At 45.6% G+C, this 23121-nt stretch overlaps 1 protein-coding gene across 1 annotated transcript in view; it reads left to right on the forward strand.

Annotated features, from left to right (window-relative positions):
* The window catches only part of LOC142578893 (cell adhesion molecule Dscam1-like), a 175901-nt gene that overhangs the window by 35062 nt on the left and 117718 nt on the right, over positions 1-23121 (forward strand). The window contains exon 2 of the mRNA XM_075688563.1: positions 20838-21200. Within this exon, the coding sequence (XP_075544678.1) occupies positions 20838-21200 (363 nt within the window). The remainder of the gene's footprint in view (positions 1-20837; positions 21201-23121) is intronic.

A 23121-nucleotide genomic window follows, 5' to 3' on the forward strand; every position in this document is an offset into this window, starting at 1 on the left:
GACACAAAGGGGACACCATGTTAATTATCTGAATCACTTATCGGACAGGTAGTTAAATCACTCATCATGTGTTAAAATTTAGTGTTAATATTACCAAATTTACTGTTTATATATAGTAATAATTAATTTTGATTCGGTATCTACCATGTAAGTCTACATTCTAATTATCGAACATTTTTACCGCAACCTGATTTACTTCTTTTAAGTTTTCTCTCTCCCCGTTCCATTTAATCTTTTACCGCCGGCCTATTGGCCAATCCGCAGTTGTGGGCAAGCACCACGAGCTAAGAAACAAGCAAGCAAGCAAGCTTCCTGCACGAGCGACGTGCACGGTCATGTTCCAAGGATATTCGTTTCTGAAAATGGGCTTCGAGTATACAGCCTGTTTAATGATGTCCGCAGGGGTTCACGTTCGACGCAGTACCAGGGACATGGGCACAAAATGTGTTCCATAGTTTCTTTCTTCCGCAAGAGCCTTAAAGTGCGTGTGTCACCCATTCCAATGCGGGACGAGTGAGCCTTTGTAGTTGTCACCCCGAATCAGAGGCGGCACAACAACGTCGCATCAAAGCGACGCACTTTTGATGGTACTTGTTGCGTTAGAGATGTATCAAGCGTATGCAGATGGTAGTTCGAGAAGTCAGGAGAAGACTAATGTTTGAGCGCCGCATGTAGCTTTAGCCACGAAATCAAATTTCCCTGAATCTTCCTTCCTGGATGCTGGAGGCTCGGAACCATTCCGGCTCCTTCATGTATGGAGAGAAAAATCGCCGTCGACGAGACCTTTACCAGCAGTGCCGGTGTGTCGACGCAGCCAGTGAAATAAAAAGCGAACAAACTCACTGACAAAGCATTGGTTAGCAAGCGATTAGCATAACTCGGAGACTGAATAATAAGTTGAATATCTCAAATCATGAAACACTGCTCCCAGTTGCTGTTTGGTTCTAGCTAAATCCAAACATCTTTTTATTCTGTGTCATGTAATAAGCACAAATAAGCACAAATAAACACAACCAGATTGTTGTACTTACTTTTTATGCTGACGGCCATGAACTACTACAGTAGTTCATGGCCGTCTGCTGCTGCTTTCTTTAGGCTTTGTGGAGTGACTCTTCTTCTACGCGGACTTAGAGTAGGACATATCCAGTACTCAATTTTCTCACAAGAAGAGTGCTGAATAACAACAAAAACAACATAGAAAACATTAAAAACCACGCGGTTGCTTAAGCAAGCAGCCGTACTAACTCTTTCTCGAAAGCAGCTTTTTCAAACAATTTGTTCAATTACGCACTCAACGTATTTTTCTATAGTAATTCACAGCTATGACAGACTGTGGTACGCAAGCTTACGAAGTGAGGCAGTTTGTGTATTTGTGGAATACGCACTGAAACGCAGGGGGATAACGCACTAGAGGTATAAAACAAAACAAAACAAAACAAAAATATTTTAAATCTATTTCTCACAATCTATGATTTACATTTTGTTACCGCATTATCTTCCGCTAGTTCCACCCGCTTCGAAGTGTGGTGTCTGCTTTTCTAGCTCCTACAAGGGGAGCGGTCGCGGCACTGCTGCCACCTACTTTATTCCCCGAAGACAGTGAATAAACGGAGCCGTCAGGGGAAGAAAAATAAGTTTAAAATAAATCGAGGAGCTTACAAAACACCCGAGAAGATCTCTCACGAAGAGGCAATGCGGAGTCGATGCGCGCGAAGCCGTCTTTGGCGAGTCGAGTTTTCGGAGGCAAGCGAGCTGGAGAGGAGAAAGCGGAAAACGATGGCAGCGGGAAGGGGGCCAGTTTGCAATCGATTTCGGCGGCACTGTATAATGGGGCAGGTCGATTAGCCAATCGATTCAGGAAGAAGGTGCGCTGGCATGATAAAAGGTGGGGGGAAGAAGGGGGGGGGGGGTGAGGCGGCGCTACCGGTGCGGCTCTCACGGTCTCTCGGCAGAAGGCTGCGAGTGTTATACGTGGCAAGGAGCGAGTGAACTGTGCGACAGGTTTTCCTTCCTCGCGGCACTCTGTTCCTTACGCGCGAACTTGCGCGTAAAAGCGAGAGAACGGTATGCCACTTCTTGCAGCCTCTGCATAGGTCATTAGGGTTGTCTCCTCGGAGATTTGTTGCTATCAGTATACCGTCCAAAGCGAAAATAATCTATAAGAGCTGTAGAACATAGACTCTTGCAACATTCGCTCCTTTTATTTGTGCAGTTGCTTTTGTTTCCATCATTTTATTTCCTCTCTAGTTCGGTTTCTTCTCCAAAATGCGCTTAGCCATCTTTCCCAAGTGCAAGTTCTAAAGCTGCCGCAGTGGTTAATGTGAGAACCTAGACTGCCGTAAAAAAGTGGTATTAGGAGAGATGCATACCGGATTGAACATGCCACCTTCAAAATAAGTGGATCTTAGAGAGAAGTGATCCCCAAATTAGGAACTTGCTTCTTTTCACCAAACGGAAGGTACGTGCAAGTTGTTTGCGGGCGATGTCTGCCCAGGCCCACAGTAACATGGCCAGGGGTGCGTGCGTACGTTCCTTTAGGCTGCCTCTTAAGGTTATCGAAAGGAGTATCACACGTGGCCGAGAATCTGAGGAGGCGAGAAGTACTTGCAGTAATCGTGAAGTGGCCGGAATAACAGCCCGCTATAAGCACCGTGCATCAATGGGCCGCCGCTCACCGAAGGAGAAGCTCGCAACAACCATAAGCGTGGATGCAGTAACGGTAGGGAAAGGAAGTGAGGGGGTGAGGGGTAATTGCGGTACCGCAGCAGTTTGCAGCTGTGGTAGCTCGCTAACACCATGGCAGTGAAGCCCTCCTTCCATGCACTCACGGGTCGACCGAGCCCAGAATCTCACGAGCAATGAAGCGGGCGCTGAAGAGGCTATTTCACCATAATCCGTGAACCCGGGGCGCTTGGCGAAAAGATTCAGGGTGGCTGAACCCGTGCAATATGGAGAGAGAGAGAGAGAGAGAGAGGAAGGAAACGATCGGGCTTCACCGCCCTGGCTGGGCAAGTACGTGTAAGACCTTCGCTTAGCCGAGCACACGCTGTGCCATGAACATGGCCAGCATGAGCGCTGCTCTTTCTTTTGAGGGTCTGACCCCCTCCAATTTCTCCTGCGTCCTGCTTGTAGTGCTGTTCGCTGAAATAGTTATTCCTTCTTGGCATTTATGCGGGTGTATGGTTGAATCGTGGCTTGATGACTATAGCGCTTGCTTACTGTTTCCGCGGTGCAAGCGGTGGCAGGGAAAGGCGCCGCATTGGGTCTAAATCACGGATGGTGCGTATGCGCGCGTGTTCCCTATTGCATTCATTCGCCCTGCGCGCAGTTTCGTGCTCAGCCTCATCTGGGCTGAAGGTTGGAAAGGCTGATTTTTGCGCTTACGCTTGCGCACTCGTCCCTGTTTCTGACCTGAGAGGCAGGAATCACAATGGTCTGCTGAGGAGGTGAATTTTCAATACAATGAGCGCGTTTCAATTATCATCGGCTTCTCTAACATAGCAGAGCTGTGGCATCGATAGTGTTTACTTTTCTACCGGTACCTGACGTGGCAGGTGACTGTATCTCTGGTGCTCCTTGCTTGCGGCATCAAACGACATTGCTCTACATGTTCTGTGCAAATCCATGCCCCGTGTTTCTTCACGCATATTACGCCGTACACGGTATAGATGCGCATGTTTCTTCTTTTTTGCCAGTGAAATATATCGCGCAGGCTCTTCGAGCACTGGATCAGTCGTTGACTGGTCGACGTCGCATGTGTTTCACGCCGACCATCAATCACAGCTTCAACATTTCAGCGATGGTCCAGTGACCTGTACCTATACGTATACGTTGGCCGCGAGGTTTGCGGCTCGAATCTCTCTAAGGGTACAAACTTTGTTCCGATCCATAATTAGATAACGGCGTCATAGCACAGTGTGTTCTGGGGGAGAAGTGTGCAAACGCAAGCTTTGATATGAGTCAAATAAATGCTATTGCTCCTCTTGTAATGCGCTGAATGCCACTGACAACCATGAAATGACACAAAGCACAAAGACCAGGTCGTCCTTGTCTGATGTGCCCTCTCGTGGTTGTAAGTTGTATTGCACGTATTACAACATTAAAGAGCACCAAATAACCCAATTTACCGCTATACTGAATATGCCATCCCGTTAAAGAAAAGAAGGAGCCCACCACCTTTATTGCGGTTCTCATGAGCACGGACAAGATATGCGTTTCTGTAGCGGCTGCCGGTTTGAGGAAGCTTGCTTAATTCCGCGAGATGGACAGCTCGCCGCCGTTTGTGCCTCTAATTCTTAAGTGGTTGACATGCTTCATCATTACGAACAATGTTAATCAAGTTTCGGCACTCGCGAAGTTGCAGAGCGAGGGTGCTCCTCATCAACACTCGTGATGTGCTTCCGACTAAGGTAGACGTGTTCGAAGACCACCAAAAAGTACCAGTTAACAACCGCCTCCTCCTCAGGCGGTCGACGGTAGCAGCGCACTCGCTCTATCCAGCGACGTCCGGCAGGCGAGGCAAACGCCCTGCGGATAGCGCTATTACTGCGCTTACTACGAATGCATACCGGAGGATGTAGGTTAATTGCTCGCAGCACCTTATCAAAGCAAGTAACAGATGCAGCGGCGTTTCTCTCGGCACGGGGATGTCATAATATTGCTTTACACGTCCTGCAATAATATTTTCCAGTTGTTAGGTGTCTCGCTTTTATTTTATCGCGACTGCGCGCCCCCGGACAGGTTGGCTGACGGCGTGTGTTCCAAGTTTCAACCTTTTTTATGGGTGAAAGGAAATGTGCATAACCTACCTTCTCAGCCCTTAGACTCTCTCCAAGCATGACAACGTTTTCCGTAGAAATCTAATGTATGTTTTAAGAGGGCAATACCTGGTAAACGGAGGCACAACCCATGAGAATGCATGTCCTTTTTTTTTATCGGCACGCTATGGGCGAGAGCACATTGCCCGCCTTGTTGCTTCTCCAAAGCCGTAGCAGGACGGAGCTGAAGAAGCACGGAGGAAGAATGCAGTAGTCGCTGTTGTCCAGTAACTACAACATTCTCTGCCTCGGATATGACCGTCCGCTTGTTGGTGCACGAGGCACCGGGGAAGCCTGCTCCACTGTATATCCATGTGCGCGTTTTCCTTCTGTCGCTAATGACAGAGACAATTTTACAAGCATAGCTCTCGTGTGGTGCTGACTCACTTTATTTGTCTGTTTTCAGACGTTCAACGCATAACGAAGGCTTAGAATGGGGCGGCAGGGCGCTGGGACACGCAACCCGCGTTTCCAGCAATTACATATATGTAGCATGCATTCAGCAACAGAAAGATGTATAGGGAGTTCTTCTTGATGCCGCGCAACATGCTGGTTGACAATATTGCGCTGGGTATAATAGTTGAACATTTGAATAAGTAGTAATTACGAATTATGTAATTATGCAATACAATTTTTGAATTGTTTGCACCAGTTACGTGACAAACACACACGCACACGCACGCACGCACGCACGCACGCACGCACGCGCACACACACACACACACACACACACACACACACACACACACACACACACACACACACACACACACACACACACACACACACACACACACACACACACACACACACACACACACACGCGAAAATAGCATTTATTCCACGATGCAACACGCATAAGATGTCGATATAAAAAAGTATAATGTAACAGAAGACTGAAAGAGGCAAAATAAACTTTGTGCGCTAACACTGCGAAAGGCGAGAAGGAAAGAGAGAGAGAAACTCTGAATGTTCAGAAACGTCGGATGCCCAGGATGGCACGGGCTATTGTTGTCATAGTTTCGTCGAATTTTGTTCGAAACTGGAAATTTTCGTTTTCTGCCGAATGACCCATGGAAACAAATCGAGGCAAGGCACAATCGTCCACAGAAAAGAAATTGAGGGCTGCTTCCAAGAAGCCTGAAGCAGCGTTTGTGCCTCCAGAGTAATTCCAGAGATACGGCAAATGCGGAAGACGAGATGTAGATGAAATATTGACAGTGTGGAACTTCCTTAGATATAGCGCACCCACGTGTGCGACATTACAAGCTCTGAATCTTTCATAGTAATGCTCCACTGTTCTGGCGTAGAAAAGAGCGACGTGTTCGTAGCTACGTGCGGCCGAAGAGATGAGAAAAAGCTCATGCTCTCTCGGAAGTGCTTACTGGATGCTCCTATAGGAAGGGTTCTCAGAAACTGGCAGTTTGGATGCGAGACAAAGTGCTTTTGGTCGCGAGGAAATGTGACTTCTCCAAACAAATTTCTTTTCATATAAAAGAGCTTGACGTATATAAGACCGCTTTCACTGTGCTCGCATCAACAAGACCCCACGCAGTAGTCTAAAACAACAGTTAATAAAACAAACAATCAAGTAATAATCGACGAGTAACTAACTAACTAACTAACTAACTAACTAACTAACTAACTAACTAACTAACTAACTAACTAACTAACTAACTAACTAACTAACTAACTAACTAACTAACTAACTAACTAACTGCCCCAAAAAGGAGATATAAACGAGAATTTGGAACCATCTATGCGTGCTTCGCTGAAAATTACATCAGTGTGGTCAAACGTGGTGGTGCTACATCAGTGTACATGCACAGCGATAAACCTAAGTGATGACCTCACCGCAGTGCCATTACCATAAGAGTGCAACTCTCGTTTTCTTCCGCGGGTCGACACATTATCATAAACAGCATGACCTGAGTGAACCTTCGCGAACGCACGAGTGGAATCTGAAAGCAAGATAAACGTATTGCACATTTCATTATTTAATTTTTTTTTCTTGCACACACTTCCACTCCACAATCACCTTGTGTCGAGAAAAAACAGCGTATTAGACTTGACAGGTACATTATTTCCGCATGCGCCTGCTATGTGCATCCTCTACTACGGGCAGTGTCTGCACGTGTGTCCGACGCACAGCCTCTCCAGCATTGGCTATTGTGCGTTGTTGGTTTTTCTGAAGGAGAGCTAGACCATCGCGCCTCAGCTGCCTTGGGAAGTTGCCGCAAACGCTTTCTTAGGTCCTCAGATTTCTGTTTTCTATTTCTTCATTTTTTCTATTGGCCACATATTCTGACGTGAAAAGATTACTGGTGGTCACACCTAACCTCGAAAATTCGCCTTTGGCACGCAGCCCGTTCCTAACTCACACGCACACTGTTGGCTGACAGTTCGTGAAAAGACGTGTTGTTGTTGCACACGAGAATTAAGTGGCCTCACGACTGCCCCAATATCATGAATAATGTGGTAGTAGCCACTACCTTGATGCGCGTAGGGCCACTAAATCTAATTGTCTTTTATTCGTTCAGCATTTTCCTTAGTTCGAGCCTTCCGTGTGAAAAAGAAACGTCTACATGCAGCCAGTGAAATGCCTTTCTGCATTCTGGAGTGATACGATATCTGTGCTTTTTATCGTTCTCTCCCCTCTCCCACTCTTTTCATATGTGTGCACTTTTTCTCTCCCCTTTTTTTAAATATCTTTCTTTCACCCCTTACCTATTCCCCGTTGCACGGTATAGAAAAATGGATATCTAGTTTCCGGTTAGCCTTTCTCACCTATTTTATATCTCTCTCTATATCTCTCTCTCATCATTCGTTTATGCCAATGACTTGGCCAATGTGACACATGGCCTTTCACTAAGAAAAATGACATCTGTGGTACACCATGATGGGCAACAGAAATGCGCTACCTGACGCAGCAGAGACGATGAATGTTTTGAAGTAAAAAGTTAATAAATGAACTCTAAAATACAACAATATTTTTACTGAAAGCAATTTGGCTGCTTATAAACCATTTCAGTAGGCATTCTTGGCGCAGAGTTTGTAAAAACATTTACGCTATCGGCGGAGAAAAGTTAAGAAGGCTAGTGTATTGCATGCGGAGAACACTTTTCTCATTTTTCGCTTAAATACTTTAGCCCTGCCATGACCATGTCTCTTTCGGTACTTGATTTTATATCGGACAGTGAAAATGCCGTGAACGCTCACAAAAAATACAAAAAGAAGCAAAGAAAGACCCCTACAGAGCTTTAACAAAGATGAATGAATATAAATGAAGGACTTGTGCAACCACAGGGGCCAATTTCGGACGCCAGGATGTCACAACAGTACACATAGAAGGCATATATTTTCTTTTATCATTCCAGTCTCTTATTGTGCACTCTTAATTAATACATAGATGAGAACATAAAAAAAAGCCAGAACGAAGTAACAACAAATGAAGAACAAAAAGAGCGCTTACAGAGAAGAATTACCGCGCTCAGAAGCAACATCACTTGAAGGGGCATGGTTCACACAGTGCCAGCCGTAGCTAAAAGAGAAAAGCTAGAAGACAATACTCTGCAAGCGCCATGCCTCAGAATGCGCGTTATAGAACACTGTAGCACAATGAAGCAAGTTGCGTAAATGACGCATTAATAAACACATACCCACAGAAGCTGACATAGGTGACCGAGAGAACGGAAATGTGGAAAAAAGCGCCGTTGCCGAAGAAAAGAAAGTAAATGAAACAAACCCGGTGCAACGCATTACGCCAAACCAGGAAAGAGCCAGAAGAGCGGAAACATGCTTTGTGGATGACAGGAGGGGTGTTGAAAGAGCGCGAGGGAGTGGCTGTAGGCCCGGCTTAGAACACTGGAAAAGTGCTGGCGAAAGATGCCCGAATTATAAGGTATATGGCCGACGGGGAGGAAAAAAATGAAAAGAAAAAGAAAACACGCAAGGAGGACAACGAGGGCGTGGCGGCGCACGTTTCCTTTGTGCACAAGTATAGAATCGAGGTGCGCTGGAAGCGGCAAAGGTGCACTACGTTCTGAGGCGGTGACAAGCAAGCGGCAAAAGCCAGACGCGCAGGAACCCAACGGGCCAACAAACGACCTGCGTGCTCTGCGGACAAACCAAGAATGGCCTTCATCCGACCATGTTCCCTCTCCGACTACACTCCTTGTAGCCTTAGGCTGAAAAGAAGAAACAGAGAGAGAAAAGAATGGCAGAAAAGTATAGAGAAAAACAGGGTGTCATTGTTTCTCCGTTGAGCATCAATTGAAGAGTAAGGTTGCCACAAACAAAAGGCGCTCGTCTATCGGAGAGTAAAATTAGACAAGGGGCCTGAAAAGGCTATATGCCTATACATCAAAAGTAAGCGTCGGTGGATGAGAGGAGAAAAGAAAAAAAAAACACCCAGCGGGAAAGGAAGTTGGCTGGATGAGAAGCAAAATGAAGAGAGTGAAAGAGACAGAGAGAAAGAGAGACACAGGGAGGGGAAGAAAAGGAAGGAGGTAAAAAGTGCGGAAATGAAATATTGCCAAAAGCGTCTTGGGCCTCGGGGCGACGAAGGAACGGAATCCCTCGGTGTTGACTTCGGAAAAGAGAACAAATTCCACGCACGGCCGCACGAACGGGGACGGACGAACTGACGCTGGCGAGGCAACAGTCAGGCGAACGGTAAAGAGAGCCAAGTCGCAGCTCGGAGGGTCCCAGTAGCGCCTCACTGGTGCTGCACCGGCAGTCGAAACCAGCGAGCGCAGTAACCAGCGGGGAAGGGAGGAAACACGGCGGATGAGAGATGTTGAACACATTTGGGAATGCCGCTCTCGGCTGTGCCACCGGGACCCACTCCCATTTGTCTTCCGGTAAAGAAACGAACAGACGCCTAGTACCTTCATGTGCGAGGCTTCGCGGAGCCAAGCCATCAGTATACTGACCCACCACTACCACAACAGCAACAACAGCAACCCTCTCTCCACTCGGGACGAAGAACACCCGATTTCGAGAAGTTTTCTCACTTGTAGTGCGCTGTCCAGGCATTCGCCCCCTCTGTGTGTCGGTGTCATGAGGAACTCTTTTTCTGTTCCAAAGCTTGTTTACTTCAGCTTCACCGCCTTGACTTGGTATGCGAAGTTTTTGTTGCTGTTCTTCTACAGCGAAACTTTAGCTCGGGAATTCTTCGCAGTACGTAGAGCTTCGTGTTCCTGCCGGTTATAGCGCCGGTGCCTACAGTCACGTTCAGCTGTTTATAATCCATGGTTGAGAGGCCACTGGACGCATTGGCTGCACGTATGCCTTGCCTTGTCTCAGCAGTCACAAGTCGTTCGTAGGACCGTATGCGTTTTTTCATTGTTTTTTTTTTCCTTTTCTCTGGCACATCTCTGTTGAAAGAAATCTTGCTTATTTTCTTCCCTCCTACATGTTAATAAAGGCCTAAAGTGATGTACAAACGCACTACGTTTACTCTGGGATTGGTGAAACGCCAGTGTCTTCATTGCTGTTCGTGAGGTTTGTGTCAGTGCATGGTAGCATATCTGATAAATAAAGTATAATTATCATATAGCATGCAGATCTTATATCTCAGAGATAAAGTATTCTGATGGGTGTAGTTTTAACGGCTAATTTCATTTGTTTTAAATTCGAGCATTATATCAATGCTGCTCTAGCTTCTAGGCACTCCTATAAACTCTAATTGTAAAGGGCCGAAATTCAAAATTTGTGAAAGGACAGAGAAAAAAATAAGAAAAGACAGGTAAATTAACATTACTGGCGTCTGATTAGCTATCATACACGAAGAAAAATTGGGATTGAAAGCAAGAAGAACGCTAAAGGAGAGAAAGTGCACGTGCGCAGTTGTAGACACGTGGTGTCTATGAACGCCTTGTCAGACACATTGATTTGAGGAAAATTATTAGACCTCGCGTAGCTGTATGCCTTGATAATGCACCAGGACAAGCACATAGCATCTTTGCATTCGCAAAGGGCCGACCGTCAAGTTGGCCGAGAGTGCCCTGAAGAAGCTGACGCTGTACTTCGAAGCGGGTGCAGCGGCAGGGGATGTGCTCGTTTGTCTCCTGATAGTTGGAGCGATCGCATATGAGGGAGGGGAGTCATTCCAGTGAAGGAGTACGAGATTTTGAAGGCTACACCCACTCGTAGGCAGCACAGCGGACGAAGGCTGATGGTAGTCACAACTGCAGTGATGGATCAAGAAGACATGAACGACGGTTGAAATACCCCGGGGTCTTTCAAAAATCCAACGTGATGACGCGAGCAATTTCGCGTAATTGCTTAGCTGCGTGCGTTTCTGATAGTGGTAGGAGTGTGGACTGCGCGTTATCCAGTGCAGGTTTCGACGGCATTTTAATTTGCCCGTTATCTAGGGCGAGTCGGGTAGCTCCATCAGCTAGTCGGTTGCCAAAAATGCCGCAATGACCAGGCAGCCACTGGAATATAGTATGTCCTTTACCGACGATGCGGAGTCCTAGATGTAAGGGACAATTCTAAAGTAGCTCACTTTATTGCTTTTACACGAAGTACACGTGGACCGCGTGTTCATATTTACGTGGACGGGCCACTGCTGCACATTTCAAGGCCGCTGTCCTCATTTCAACCCGGTTGGTCACTTCCAAGTTGCGAACGTAGCATATGACGACGTCCACAGGACCAGAACTTGCCGCATTTCGTGTCGTGGTTGAGTATGTTGAGCATAAATTGCTATCTAAATGGGCAGTGTTCTGCGATTTGTGAAGTTTTCGTTGCACGAGTAATTCATGGCGCTGAAGTACAGCGGCAATCGCAAAGGAATTGAGATGATAATTACTCTCGCGATTGATAAGTTAACATTATGCGTGAAACGTGCACGGTGGTTCATTTGCGCAAGGCTTGCAGCCTTTGTCTGCGTTCAGCATAATTTTGTGACGTCAAAGGCCTTTCAGTACCTGATCCGATTCAAGTGCAAAAAAAAAGTCGGAAGCTTGATAATTACAACTGGACATGGGGCCCAGTGAAGGCTACAGCTGCATTCGTTACCACTTAATCGTTCGTTTGCGAGAAAAATTATTTCACATCTACAGCGCGCTAGCTTCCATGGCCTCCATTTATATGCACCACATTTTGTAGAAGAAAAAAGTAACCTGCAATTAGGACTTCAAAACCAATCAACCACGTTCCTTTACAGCAGCCATGCAGTAAATTGAACATGTTTGCTTTTGTTTAAAAAGCTAGTGATAAACAATGTGCCACGGGATATTCGAGCCTCCGGCATGTTTTGCAGATTGGCTAAACCTTATCACCCATGCTACCAGTTGATGAAAACAGACGACAAATAGTTTAAAGAAACAAGAAGAAACAACGCCACAAAAAAATGGCGCTGAAAATCTCAGTAATTGGAATCCCGAACTTGAAACTTTCAACCAGCGCCATATGCAGGTGTGGGAAAACCTTAACATTCACAGACGTGCCGAGGGAATTAGTTAGAGTAGCGAGCCCATTATTTTACCGTCGCGCCTAGCAGTGTAAATCAATATTTCTTTTTGCTTATATCCATAAAGCACTTCCGTGTGAGCACATCATGTTCTTATTTCATTGCCACTTTTCCTGTTTGGCTGTGTTAACCCTCATTGCTAATCTCGTCTTTCTTTTTCTTTCGTTTTTTAAAGATCTTTACCAAAGCAGGAAGGTTTTCTATTAAAATCGCGTTTAGTTCGATCGAAATCGGCACTCCGTTCATACGTGCGCAGTTAATTAGCATCGAGCGATTAGCGACAACGCGGGTATTAGTTATGTCGGTACTTGGTACCTTTGGTGATAAAAATATTGGAGCAATCCTGCAGGGCTCCGAAACTCCTCCTTGAAACTAACATTTATTTCACTAAACGCTGCTTTGTCATATTTTTTGTCTCTCAAACAGAAGTTGTCGGCACTAGAAATGGTTAAGCGCCGACTCCTCGCAACAGGAACAAAGGTTCTTCGCATTGGAGTGGTCGACAAAGCTATGTGTGAATATTGTGGACAGCCAGAGACCCTTCAACACGTTTTGCGTGACTGTCGTCACCACAGTCTGCACAGACGATCGCAGGCTACTGCGTTAGCTCGCTTTGATCACAGGCCGTTATTTTGGAATGCTGATCTTGATACATTACAGCGGAAGGCGACGAGGATACTGGTAAAGTATTTAGGGACCTGCTGACCTCCCTTTAGACTGTATTGGCGTTCATAGTGCTGCTACTCGTGATCCTGTGCTGTGATGGTGGGCGGTGGTTGCACGGGCTGCGATCACGTAACTTCACAACCTGATGTATCCCCGAATATGTTACGTGACAGCTAATGACGTATACTTCAACAGCGCTGAAATCAATGTGCATAATGTGCGGTGTACTAAAGTTGCACACATTTGAGATATGCTACAGAAGACAACTTGATAGAAAGGTTGGCCCCGGTAGTAGGATTCTTCCACCGTTCACCCACTGTTGATGAAAAGCTATCAGAGAACGGTGTATATATACATCAAGTGACCTAATTAGGCCTGCTTGATCTGTGCTTGTATCTGCGGTAGGTGTGGCTCGACAACTCCATAGTTTTTCCAATACATAGATGATTTACGAGCCCTGACGGCATTTTTTCTTAGGACTGCGTGAAATTACCTGCAAATAGATTACTCCAGGTTACGTCAATATCGATGCCTTAAAAGGTTGCCAATACTTTCCACATGGACCCTAATTTACCTCCATCACACCCCTCCAAAGAAAGAAAGAAGGCAATAATAAAGAAAGAAAGAGGGAAAGAAAGGAAGAAGAAAAAAACAGCTTTTAGAGTCAAATTTCGTCCCTGTATCAGATGTGTGCATGGCGTATTTTAATAGCATTATTATATCCAGCATATTTCCATATTTCTGTTAACGCGAAACTTGATGTTACTGGACTGTAGATAGCTATAAGCGATATACCGCTATATGACCATAAGGTGTTAATAAGGTTCAATTATACTACACATCATAATGCCAAGCTGAAGGAGCCAGGAGGGTCGGGGCTAAATTCAGGAAGCTTTTTGTTCAAAAGTGCTGTTTGCCATTGGCTCGGCGCAACCCTAATAGTAGTTTCAACATCACGATTAGTATTCCAACATCTCTAATAGCATTACCAACATCATGACTGAATGGAATCTGATCTTATAAACAGATTTAGCGTACGAACGTTTTCATGAATACGGATTCAGAAACTTTTCGAGTACGAGAAAGAGATTACGTTTGAACAGCCCTTCATGCATTGGTCAAAAAATCCTAAGTATTGAAATACAGCGACCTTAGGACACCCTGTAAAAGAATTTACGCCCTTATTCACTTTTAAGGGTGTAATTATTGTTACACAGCAGGGTAACACTAACTGCTGTTTATGCAAGGAGCTAGAAAGTGGCATGCTTCCGACTACCGCTTTTCACTTGTGGTAAAAATAGGGATATGTAAAAATAAAACAAAATAGGTTGCGCGCTCTCGCCTGCGAATGCTTAGATGTAGTTGGAAGCACAAAAAAGAGTTCTGAACAATTTAGTAAAAGCGGAAACAAGCATAAACGGGCGTTCTGACATATATACTTGTCAGACTACTTAGAAATTATGTCCGCACCAAATTTGAAGCGTTTCACGCAGTGAAGTTTCTTCTTTGAGGCCATACAACCACTCACGTTCCAAGTATACTCCCGAGGGTTAATATTTGATTTCCCAACGCCCTCAATTTCTCGTGGAGATAGAGAGAGAGAGAGAGAGAGAGAGAGAGAGAGAGAGAGAGAGAGAGAGAGAGAGAGAGAGAGAGAGAGAGAGAGAGAGAGATGTAAGAGAAAACCAGGGATCGAAATTATCAAGAGTGAGCCCGGTTGGCTACCGAAAACTTTGCGACTCATGTACTGTTGGACTGTATATTTTTTATTCATCCAGTGTTCTACTGAGTGCTATATTTTGTGTCGCTATTCTTCCTTTTTACGCAAATTTATTTCGTTTGTCAAGTGACAAGGAGTAGCCGGTGCCACCATGAAGGCGCCAACCTCTCCTAACGTTTCACTTCAATAAAAAAAAAACTGGGGAAAGGGGAATGAAAGTTCAAAAGAAATTAAGAAGTTGATATTTTGCATCGGTACATACACAATGAACTATTCATCGTTCAGTTCAAACCAAGCGGTCATACAGCCTGGTGGTCATACAGCCTGGAGCAGCGGTATGTGGCTTGGCACATCGCAGACGCATGAGGACATGGTTCTAAGATATTTTCTTCCGTTAAAGGAGTGTAACCTAAGTGTCCTAAAACTATCCGAAGAGCAATCCTCTCATTTTCCTGTGTTGGGCAGTTACAGAGGAGATGTTTTATGCGTTCTTCCACACCTAAGTGTACGTGCTCTGTTTGTTCGGTACGGAAAAATTGAGGATTCGAATACGTAGTCGGAGCCAAGGGTCCAGGTGATGCAGAAAAGTTTGCCGTAAACCTGACGCCTTCCAAGCGCACCGTGTGTGGTTTGCTGCCGCATCTGTTTTTCACAGCAAGATGGGCTTCTGCATACCATATTTCCACGCGCACCTAGCAACTTCACCAGCATCTTCTTCGCCCGTTATTGCACAGTCGCCTAGAAGCTATTAAAAAGTGACGTCGGGCCTTTTTTTCGGCAAGTTGATGATAACGCTATATCATTCCAAGCTTTATTAGGTCGCGTGCCCCTTATTGTAGGGCGCATGAAAAATGTTGTAGTGCTACCTAGTTTCTGCTGAATTTGAAGAGCAATGGTCAGTAAAAACACATAAGCTGCTAGTTTACTGATAGCTCATCGTACATGTGTCGTTTTAAGACAGAAATTTAGGTCTACACATTTTAAGAATTAAACTTAAAACTTGTATACAAGCAGTTATTGTACTCCATAATCTCCACAGCAGCTCAGGATGTGATCCCTCTTAATTCTGTTTTTATTGAGACCAGAAAGAAACAAACTATTTTTCGTTTAATACCTCGGAGAGAAGCTTAAGACAGCATCTTCATGTGTGGGAAGTCAAAGGAGAAGCCTCCCCATTTTCTTTATCGTAAAAGCACTTTTTCTTGGCGTCTAAGAGAGATGGTGGTGTAACAGAGCCTGGTAGGTTGCAGGCACGTACCCAGGGGAAGGGGGGAGGGGTTGCCCGAGGAGTCCGCCTACCCTCCCCCCACCCCGAAATTAAGTGGCATACCCCCCCCCCCCTCCCCGCCCACGCCACCACCCCTCACACACATTCTTAAAGCGCCGCCAAATAAATCTTGAGACTAGACAGCTATTCGGGGGTCAACATTTTGCTACCTTTTTCCCTCAATATGGGCGGCGATATAGTTATTGGCATCTCCTGAGGTGTGAAGGCCAGTTCTCTCATTGATTCGTTACCCGCGCGATTAACTCAAGATGCGTTCAGTTGTCAGCAGCTATTGCAACGGTCACGCGCATCGCTGTTGCTTCGTTAGTTCAACCTTCTTTGTTTAGACTGATCCAATGACCAAGGAATCCAAGGAAATGGATTCGGCTCGTAGTCAGCTGGTCTGCACGTTCGTGGAACAAGTTGAGGCCGGAAAAAAAACGCCAGTTGCGTTAGAATTTTCCTTTTGCTCCATTATTTCCTCGAGAGATGGCTCGCCATGACGCTGGCGGATCCTCGGAACCATATTACACGTGATATGGGTTAGATAAGGTTGAAAATAAAATCATGCGAAACACCGTCCTTCACCAAACCATGCAATAACCGTTAAACCCATAGGCAATATGAATGTCGCCCGTTACCTCACTTTTCGTGCAAAATTGGCAACTGCAAGCAAGAGTCGCAAGGAATTGAGAAATTAAGCGATGTGCTAAGGGAGAGAGCCGAAGCAACAGACAAGCAGGAAGAAAAAGCGAAAATTAACAAATTTAACCGTTGTTCGTGCAAATATTCATGGATCAACATCTTTTTATTTAAAAAAGGAAGTAGAGAAAACGCCGCCGGAAGCGTAGAATAATTCCGTGTGTTTTGAACGACGCTTCTACAGTTAATAGTAAAGCCGCCTGACGTAGCCACTTCTCTGCTGTGCTTACGTGCATGAGTGTTTTTCTAACCTTCTGCGGTGGGCGCAGTACGTCTAGAACCGCAACCTCCTGCACTCTACGCGGTTCTACGGGACAGGCGGCTACGCACCGTTACGCAACTTTCCAAATAGCAGTACGAGTCGGTTTTGGCACTTAACTTGATAGAGCAGTAAACGAGAGATCCAAAAGAATTTTGATTGTTTCGCAAATACACATTTTTCTATAATTCTTCCAGAGCTAAATCAAAAAACACTACTAGAGATGTTTATTTACACTTTCGCTTGTTTGATTGTTCTTGGCAGTGTTCTTCTTGTGCATCTTTCCTGCGCAAGTTCATTTTATGTGGTTCCTTGTTTGTCAAGAAAATGCGAGATTATCTCACAGGCGTACCTGTGAGATACACCTTTTTTAACTTCTCTTTTGCGAGTTTACACGTCTTTATGGCAAACTCTGGGCATTACTCACAATTATACTAGTAATGGCACCCCCCCTCCTCTATTGCATAGAAAAGTTACCTTGGGTTGCCCCCCGCCGCCGAAAAAATATCCTGGGTATGTGCCTGGTAGGTTGGCATGTTGATGCTGCATACCAAATTTTCATCTCAGGTCTCGTTATTCAGAAGGCACTCCGTAGATGGTGTTCCCCGTCCATGACGGCGTAGGTGTATACTAGATTGTAGCGGCGTGACTGTCTCCTCTAGTGCCGATGTTACGGAGCCTATACCGCAACATGGAACACCCTACAACAAATAAGCACCAATTCTCTGCATAGTTGAGGGCCAATAATGTTACCAAACCACTTCCATACATTTCGACAATACATGCGTCTTTGCATCACGGATAGATCCCAGAATTCCTCACGTGAAAACTAACGAGCTGAGTTTCAAAAGGGTTGAAATTTATGTGCATAATGTATAGGGGTCTCATGAGGATGAAACTAACCACCAAGATATGCAAATATAAAGAAGCATACATTAGGAATCTATCCGACAGTTACCGGTCAACCATCAGCCACGTGTGCAAGAAGGCTGTGCCGCTGGTCGGTTGTCGTCGAGGCCGGAAGGAAGTTAAAGGCTGCTCCATTAAAGCAGATCATTCTGCGAAGCTTATGCGAGCCACGCGGCCATCGACGTAAAAGATTTCCTTCCAGTGGGCGAGTCGCCGGAAGTCGATCGAGGCGCGCGTATTCGTGTAGAGCATCGATTTCCGCTCCTTTTGCGTCAGCGTGATCTCCGACCATGAGACTCAAAGAGAGACGCGCCACTCGGGACTCGTAAAGAAAACTCTTGTGTTGCTCCTCAAAGAAAGATGAAAACGGAGAACGATGTATGTGGATCCTGTGCTGCGGCAGTGTAGTCATGTGCCATTACTCAAAGCCGTCGCATTATTATATTTCTGAAGCAAAGGAACGCGCAAGGGGATTTTTGGTCTCCGGAATAGTATAGGCGATGTCATTCCACTTGACGACTTTCCATAAGTATGCTGCGAATTTACCATTGGTTGCCCAGATGCAATAATATCGCTGCGCATGATCTTATTGCGTTGACTTTCACGAAATATGTATTGCCAAATATTTTTGAGAGGCAAATGTTCGAGGCTCGGCGGTTAAAACTAGATCTTGCCTGTTTACACGCCTCAGATGCTACACCTGGGGAAGGAATGGCGTATTTAATCTATATTTAATGCAAGAGGCACAAATTTAAAGCGGACAGAAAGAAACGCGGAAACAGCGCTGGAATGAAATCGATGGTTCGACGACAACTCGTGTGGTCGGGTGGAGACATGTTGAACGAATGAAATAGTGATTACGCCGACCTAGAAGAATAGGTTAAAAACGTTTAAGATGTCTCGGCTTCGTAAAAAAAAAGTATGTGAACTAGGCTTCCGTGTGGAAGCCGAAACGTCTTAAACATGTCAACCTATTCTTTCTGGTCGGCGTATTCACTATTTCATCGGTTACACAGAAACAGCGATGATTTATAAGCAAGATTCTTTCGCAAAAAAAAAGGACAATATATAGCTTCACAAATAGTTGTGTATGAGTGCATAAGTAGAGAAATGCAAGATATGTAAAGGAATATTCAAACGTAAAAATAAAACGATAGAAGAACGTCAAAAGCCGCAAACGGGAATAGTAGCGTAGGTGCTATCGCCAAGTCATTGTCAAGCGAGTTGGTATGACGCAGTAATTCCTTTCGTTTGGTTTTCCTGCTTTTTTATTATAGACCACTGATAACCGGTCAATCTTGGTGATAACGTAGACGGTACTAATTCGTAGACGGCGTTTGGGCCGCTTATGAAGCGCGAAGAGGAAAGTAATTGGGAAATAATTGTTACACAATACCGGAACCCCGGGAACGACATAAAACCGGACGTGTCTGCTGAGGTGGCTATTTTTAGCGATCAAAGGCAGCTTCGTGCCGGCACGACTGCCTGTTGAGCCATCGTTGCTAGGCGCTTGTGCAGGTACCCGGATAGCCAAACGCAGATATAATCTGCATATGTTGAAACGTGCACTGTCTTGCATGTATTCTTCGAGGCATCTGGAAAATCCCCCAAAGCCACATTAAACAGAAGGGGCGACGATTTAGTTTCCTGTGATACACCTCGTGAATTCCCTCTCGCTTGGCGGTGCAAGACAGGACTTAGCCCATCATCGTCCTTTGTCTATTGTCAAGCTGTTGGTCACATTGAACATCATATATTAAAGTGTCCTGAAGTTGAAGCAGAACGCAATAAATAAATAGATGGACTCAAGCGTAATATGGCGCCACGCTCAAATGCAAACGCATTTTGTTCCCGCGAGGAGGTTGGATATTCAGGAGGTAGGTGTGTCGGCTGCTCCTAAAGTTCCTCCGCGATACAGAGTTGGGAAGTGAATGGTGAATATTATGGGTAGTCGTGGTTCGGAAAGCGCGCAACGTGTTGGGCTCCGAGTGAAGTTTATTTCTGAACCTGGTGTTTTTAGCTTAGTTATACAATAAAGTGTTTAAGACCATATCGTGGTTGACAGGTGGGTTCAGGTGGAGCAGTTGCCGGCAAGGGTCCGCCTGCAGCAAGCAACGCTCCCCCCCTTCTCCTCGTCCTTTACCGGCAAAACTGTTATATGTTGGGGGATTACAGGAAAGAGAGATAGCGAGAAATGGGGTGGGTAAGGCGAGGAGGTTAGCCGGAAGGCAGACATCCGAACTTTCCTATCCAGGGCTGCACACAGCTCGCACAGCTGTCCTTAGAATGGTGGCTTCTTCTCCTTTTAAAAATATAAAAATATACTGCAGGTAAAAAAAAAAAAAGTTGGCGTCTCCTACCGTCCAGATGGCGGCTGACTAATAAAATTATTCTGCTTTTGTATCGCTACTTCGTTTCTGTATTTATCATAATTAAGTCAAATCTTATCTAAGCTTTCCCAGCACTTTGGTTTTGGGCAGCCCTGCAAGAAAATTCCTGATGGAAAGGGGGGAGGGGTTAATTAGATAAAGTGCAGCGCAGTAACTGTCTCTCAGGAGAGGACACCTCAACCGCGCACTGCCGTGTTGTGACAAATGAGTGAATGAGGAAGAGTGTCACGTTGTGTGGACAGTGAAGAACAAGACAGCGGCAAACAATGGATGCTTATATCAGTTATATTTTAAATATAACTGGTCATCCATAGTGTAAAGGGATAGTTGTGGAACATAGTAACAGGCACAGCTGTGGAGTTTATTCAGTCAATCAATCAATCAATCAATCAATCAATCAGTCAATCAATCAATCAATCAATCAATCAATCAATCAATGAAATAGTCCACAGACATAAGATAAGCTTCCTCACGTAACGTTTCATGGTTCTTTCTTCTTCATTGGGCGAGGTCCCAGTCTTTGACTATGGGACCTCCTAGAGTTACTTCTGTAAAACATTTCAAACACATCAATAAACTGAAACTGAAACTGAAACAGGGCTTGCTCTTTCTCGTTTCTCGCAGCCACCGTGTGCCTCTTGGTGAACCTTCCGGACGTCGTGAAAGGATCCTCCGGGCCCCGCTGGCTGAGCGAGCCTCCCACGTGGCTCCTGTTCTCGAACTGGACGGGCGCCACGATGCGCTGCTCGGCCGACGGGGACCCGCGCCCTCACGCGTGGTGGGTGAGCGCGACCGACGGACTGAATGCCAGCGCCCTACCGGCCGCGACTTCCCGACCGCAACTGCTCACGGTGCACGAGGGCACGCTCACTTTCCTGCCCTTCCGCGAGCACCAATTCCGCGCCGAGGTGCACCGCGGATCGTTTCGCTGCCGGGCGCGTAATGCCAGGGGCAGCGTGCTGAGCACCGCCGTGAACGTCAACGCCGGTGAGCACCAGCTCTCCTCCCCCACTGTCTTTCGGAAGTCGAAAACGTACTGCCGGCAGAAATAAAAGCTGAGAAGGGCAAAATATACGAACAAACATCTTTTCTGCTTTGCTTAGCACATGTGCTTGTCACACTTCGATAGAGCAGGCTAGTTTAGCTTTAGCGCTACTTCTCTTCAATTACCGTTACCGATCCTGCCTGGCACCGAACGGGTAGGGGTGGGGTCTAAAGCGCATGTGTGGTCAGCTGTAGGCGCCGCTCTGATAGCGGCAGTGTTAAAACGTTAGCGCTATGCTAAAACACCCTAATAGCGAAAAAAAAAATTCTACAAGCTTGACAGAAACCAAGAGCAACGGAAACCTTATTCAAGAGCGAATCTGTTTTTCTTCAGCTGGCGATTCTTTGTGGTCAAAAAATAATCACGATTTTCGAGGTCGTCTCTCGGTGAGGCACGCCCAGCACCAGGAGCAGCACGTGTCTGGTGCGTGTGGTCCGGCTCGATCCAAGAAATGGGGTTAGGGATGGAGCAGGCACTCGATAACATGATCTGAGATAAATATTGGCTGGTTGACAATTGTCGCACGTGTGCGCCACACTAGGGAATTGTCCGAAAGCATTAGATGTAAGGTCGCCCAATCTGTCCTCGCAGGATAGAGTGATGGTGCCGTTAAGGAAAGTTAATGCTTGAGATTGTAGAGGCAGCTTCTTGTACGGGAGTGAAGGTGCACATTGATCAGACTTGTCAGACATTAAGGCCCGACGTTTCTTATTAGGCGCGCTGTACCTTCAAAGAACAATGCCCAAGTGCAGCATATTTTGCTTTGGTCCATCTGGACAACACAAAGTCTGCATGAAGTACGTCTGTACTGTGCCCACTGTGGGTCGTGACACCGCAAGAACGCGCTATAAATTTTCAGCTTTTCGCGATTCAGTTTAGGCTGATAACGTTGGAATGTTGCTTCAAATCAACTTTTACCACCAGTATTAGTCAAAAGTTTGGAACAAACTCTGCGTACAAGATCTGTCTCAGGGCCATCTTGCAACACTATAATAGACCGCACGGTACTAGTATAGCCTAAAACAACCATGTCCACTGCCTTCCATATTATGTCTGGATTTGGAAGAAGTGAAACTCTGTAGGGACCTGTTTACGAAAAGGGGGAGGGAGGTTACGTCTAGTTAATAGCGCAGTAGCTTTTGAACTTATGGCAAACGCTTTGTTTAAACGTAGTAAGAGATATGGTCAACGTGACATATTGAAATATGCTTGTTTTTGTTCGCGTTTTTAATTTTCGCCTGCACAATGCAACAGGTGAAGGCGCTCTGCTCTAATGAACAACATACCAGCGGTCATGTTCGCAATTTATGAGAAAAGCAAGCCCCAACTATATTTCTGAGACAGTAGTTCTAGCACTTTTCTATAAATGCGGCCAGCGATGCTTCAAGTGTATTGATTTTTGCAGCACTGAAGGGAAATTGCAAGTTTTTAAGCAGCGTGCCATATCTATCAACAATTTAGTTAGGTCTCCGTAAATGACCTCTCCACAAGCTTCACTGATTTAGTTTCTTACCATCTACAGAAAGTGATGCAAGTAATATGAGCGAAGCGCAGCGTCAGTCATTCTGATTTTGCATTCCATGAAAAGTTTGCTGCGTAAAAAGGCGCCTGGATCTTTACGACGGCATTTCCACAAGACTAAGCTTTATCTGGATTCTCATATGATAAGAATGTGGACTGAAAAGGAATCACGCGGCTAATTCTGCGCAGCTCCCTTCGCAACACATTGCCGGTCGTCTATCGTAACGCTAGACAATGTCGGAACCTAATTCATAGCCGCCGCTCTTAAAATAAATGTGTAATGCTGGCAACGACCACCTTGTCCATAAGTCTTGTTTTCTGTCAGCAAGACTTGGAAAAGAA

Source organism: Dermacentor variabilis, chromosome 4, assembly GCF_050947875.1.
Source record: "Dermacentor variabilis isolate Ectoservices chromosome 4, ASM5094787v1, whole genome shotgun sequence".
NCBI classification, from domain to species: Eukaryota; Metazoa; Arthropoda; class Arachnida; order Ixodida; family Ixodidae; genus Dermacentor; species Dermacentor variabilis.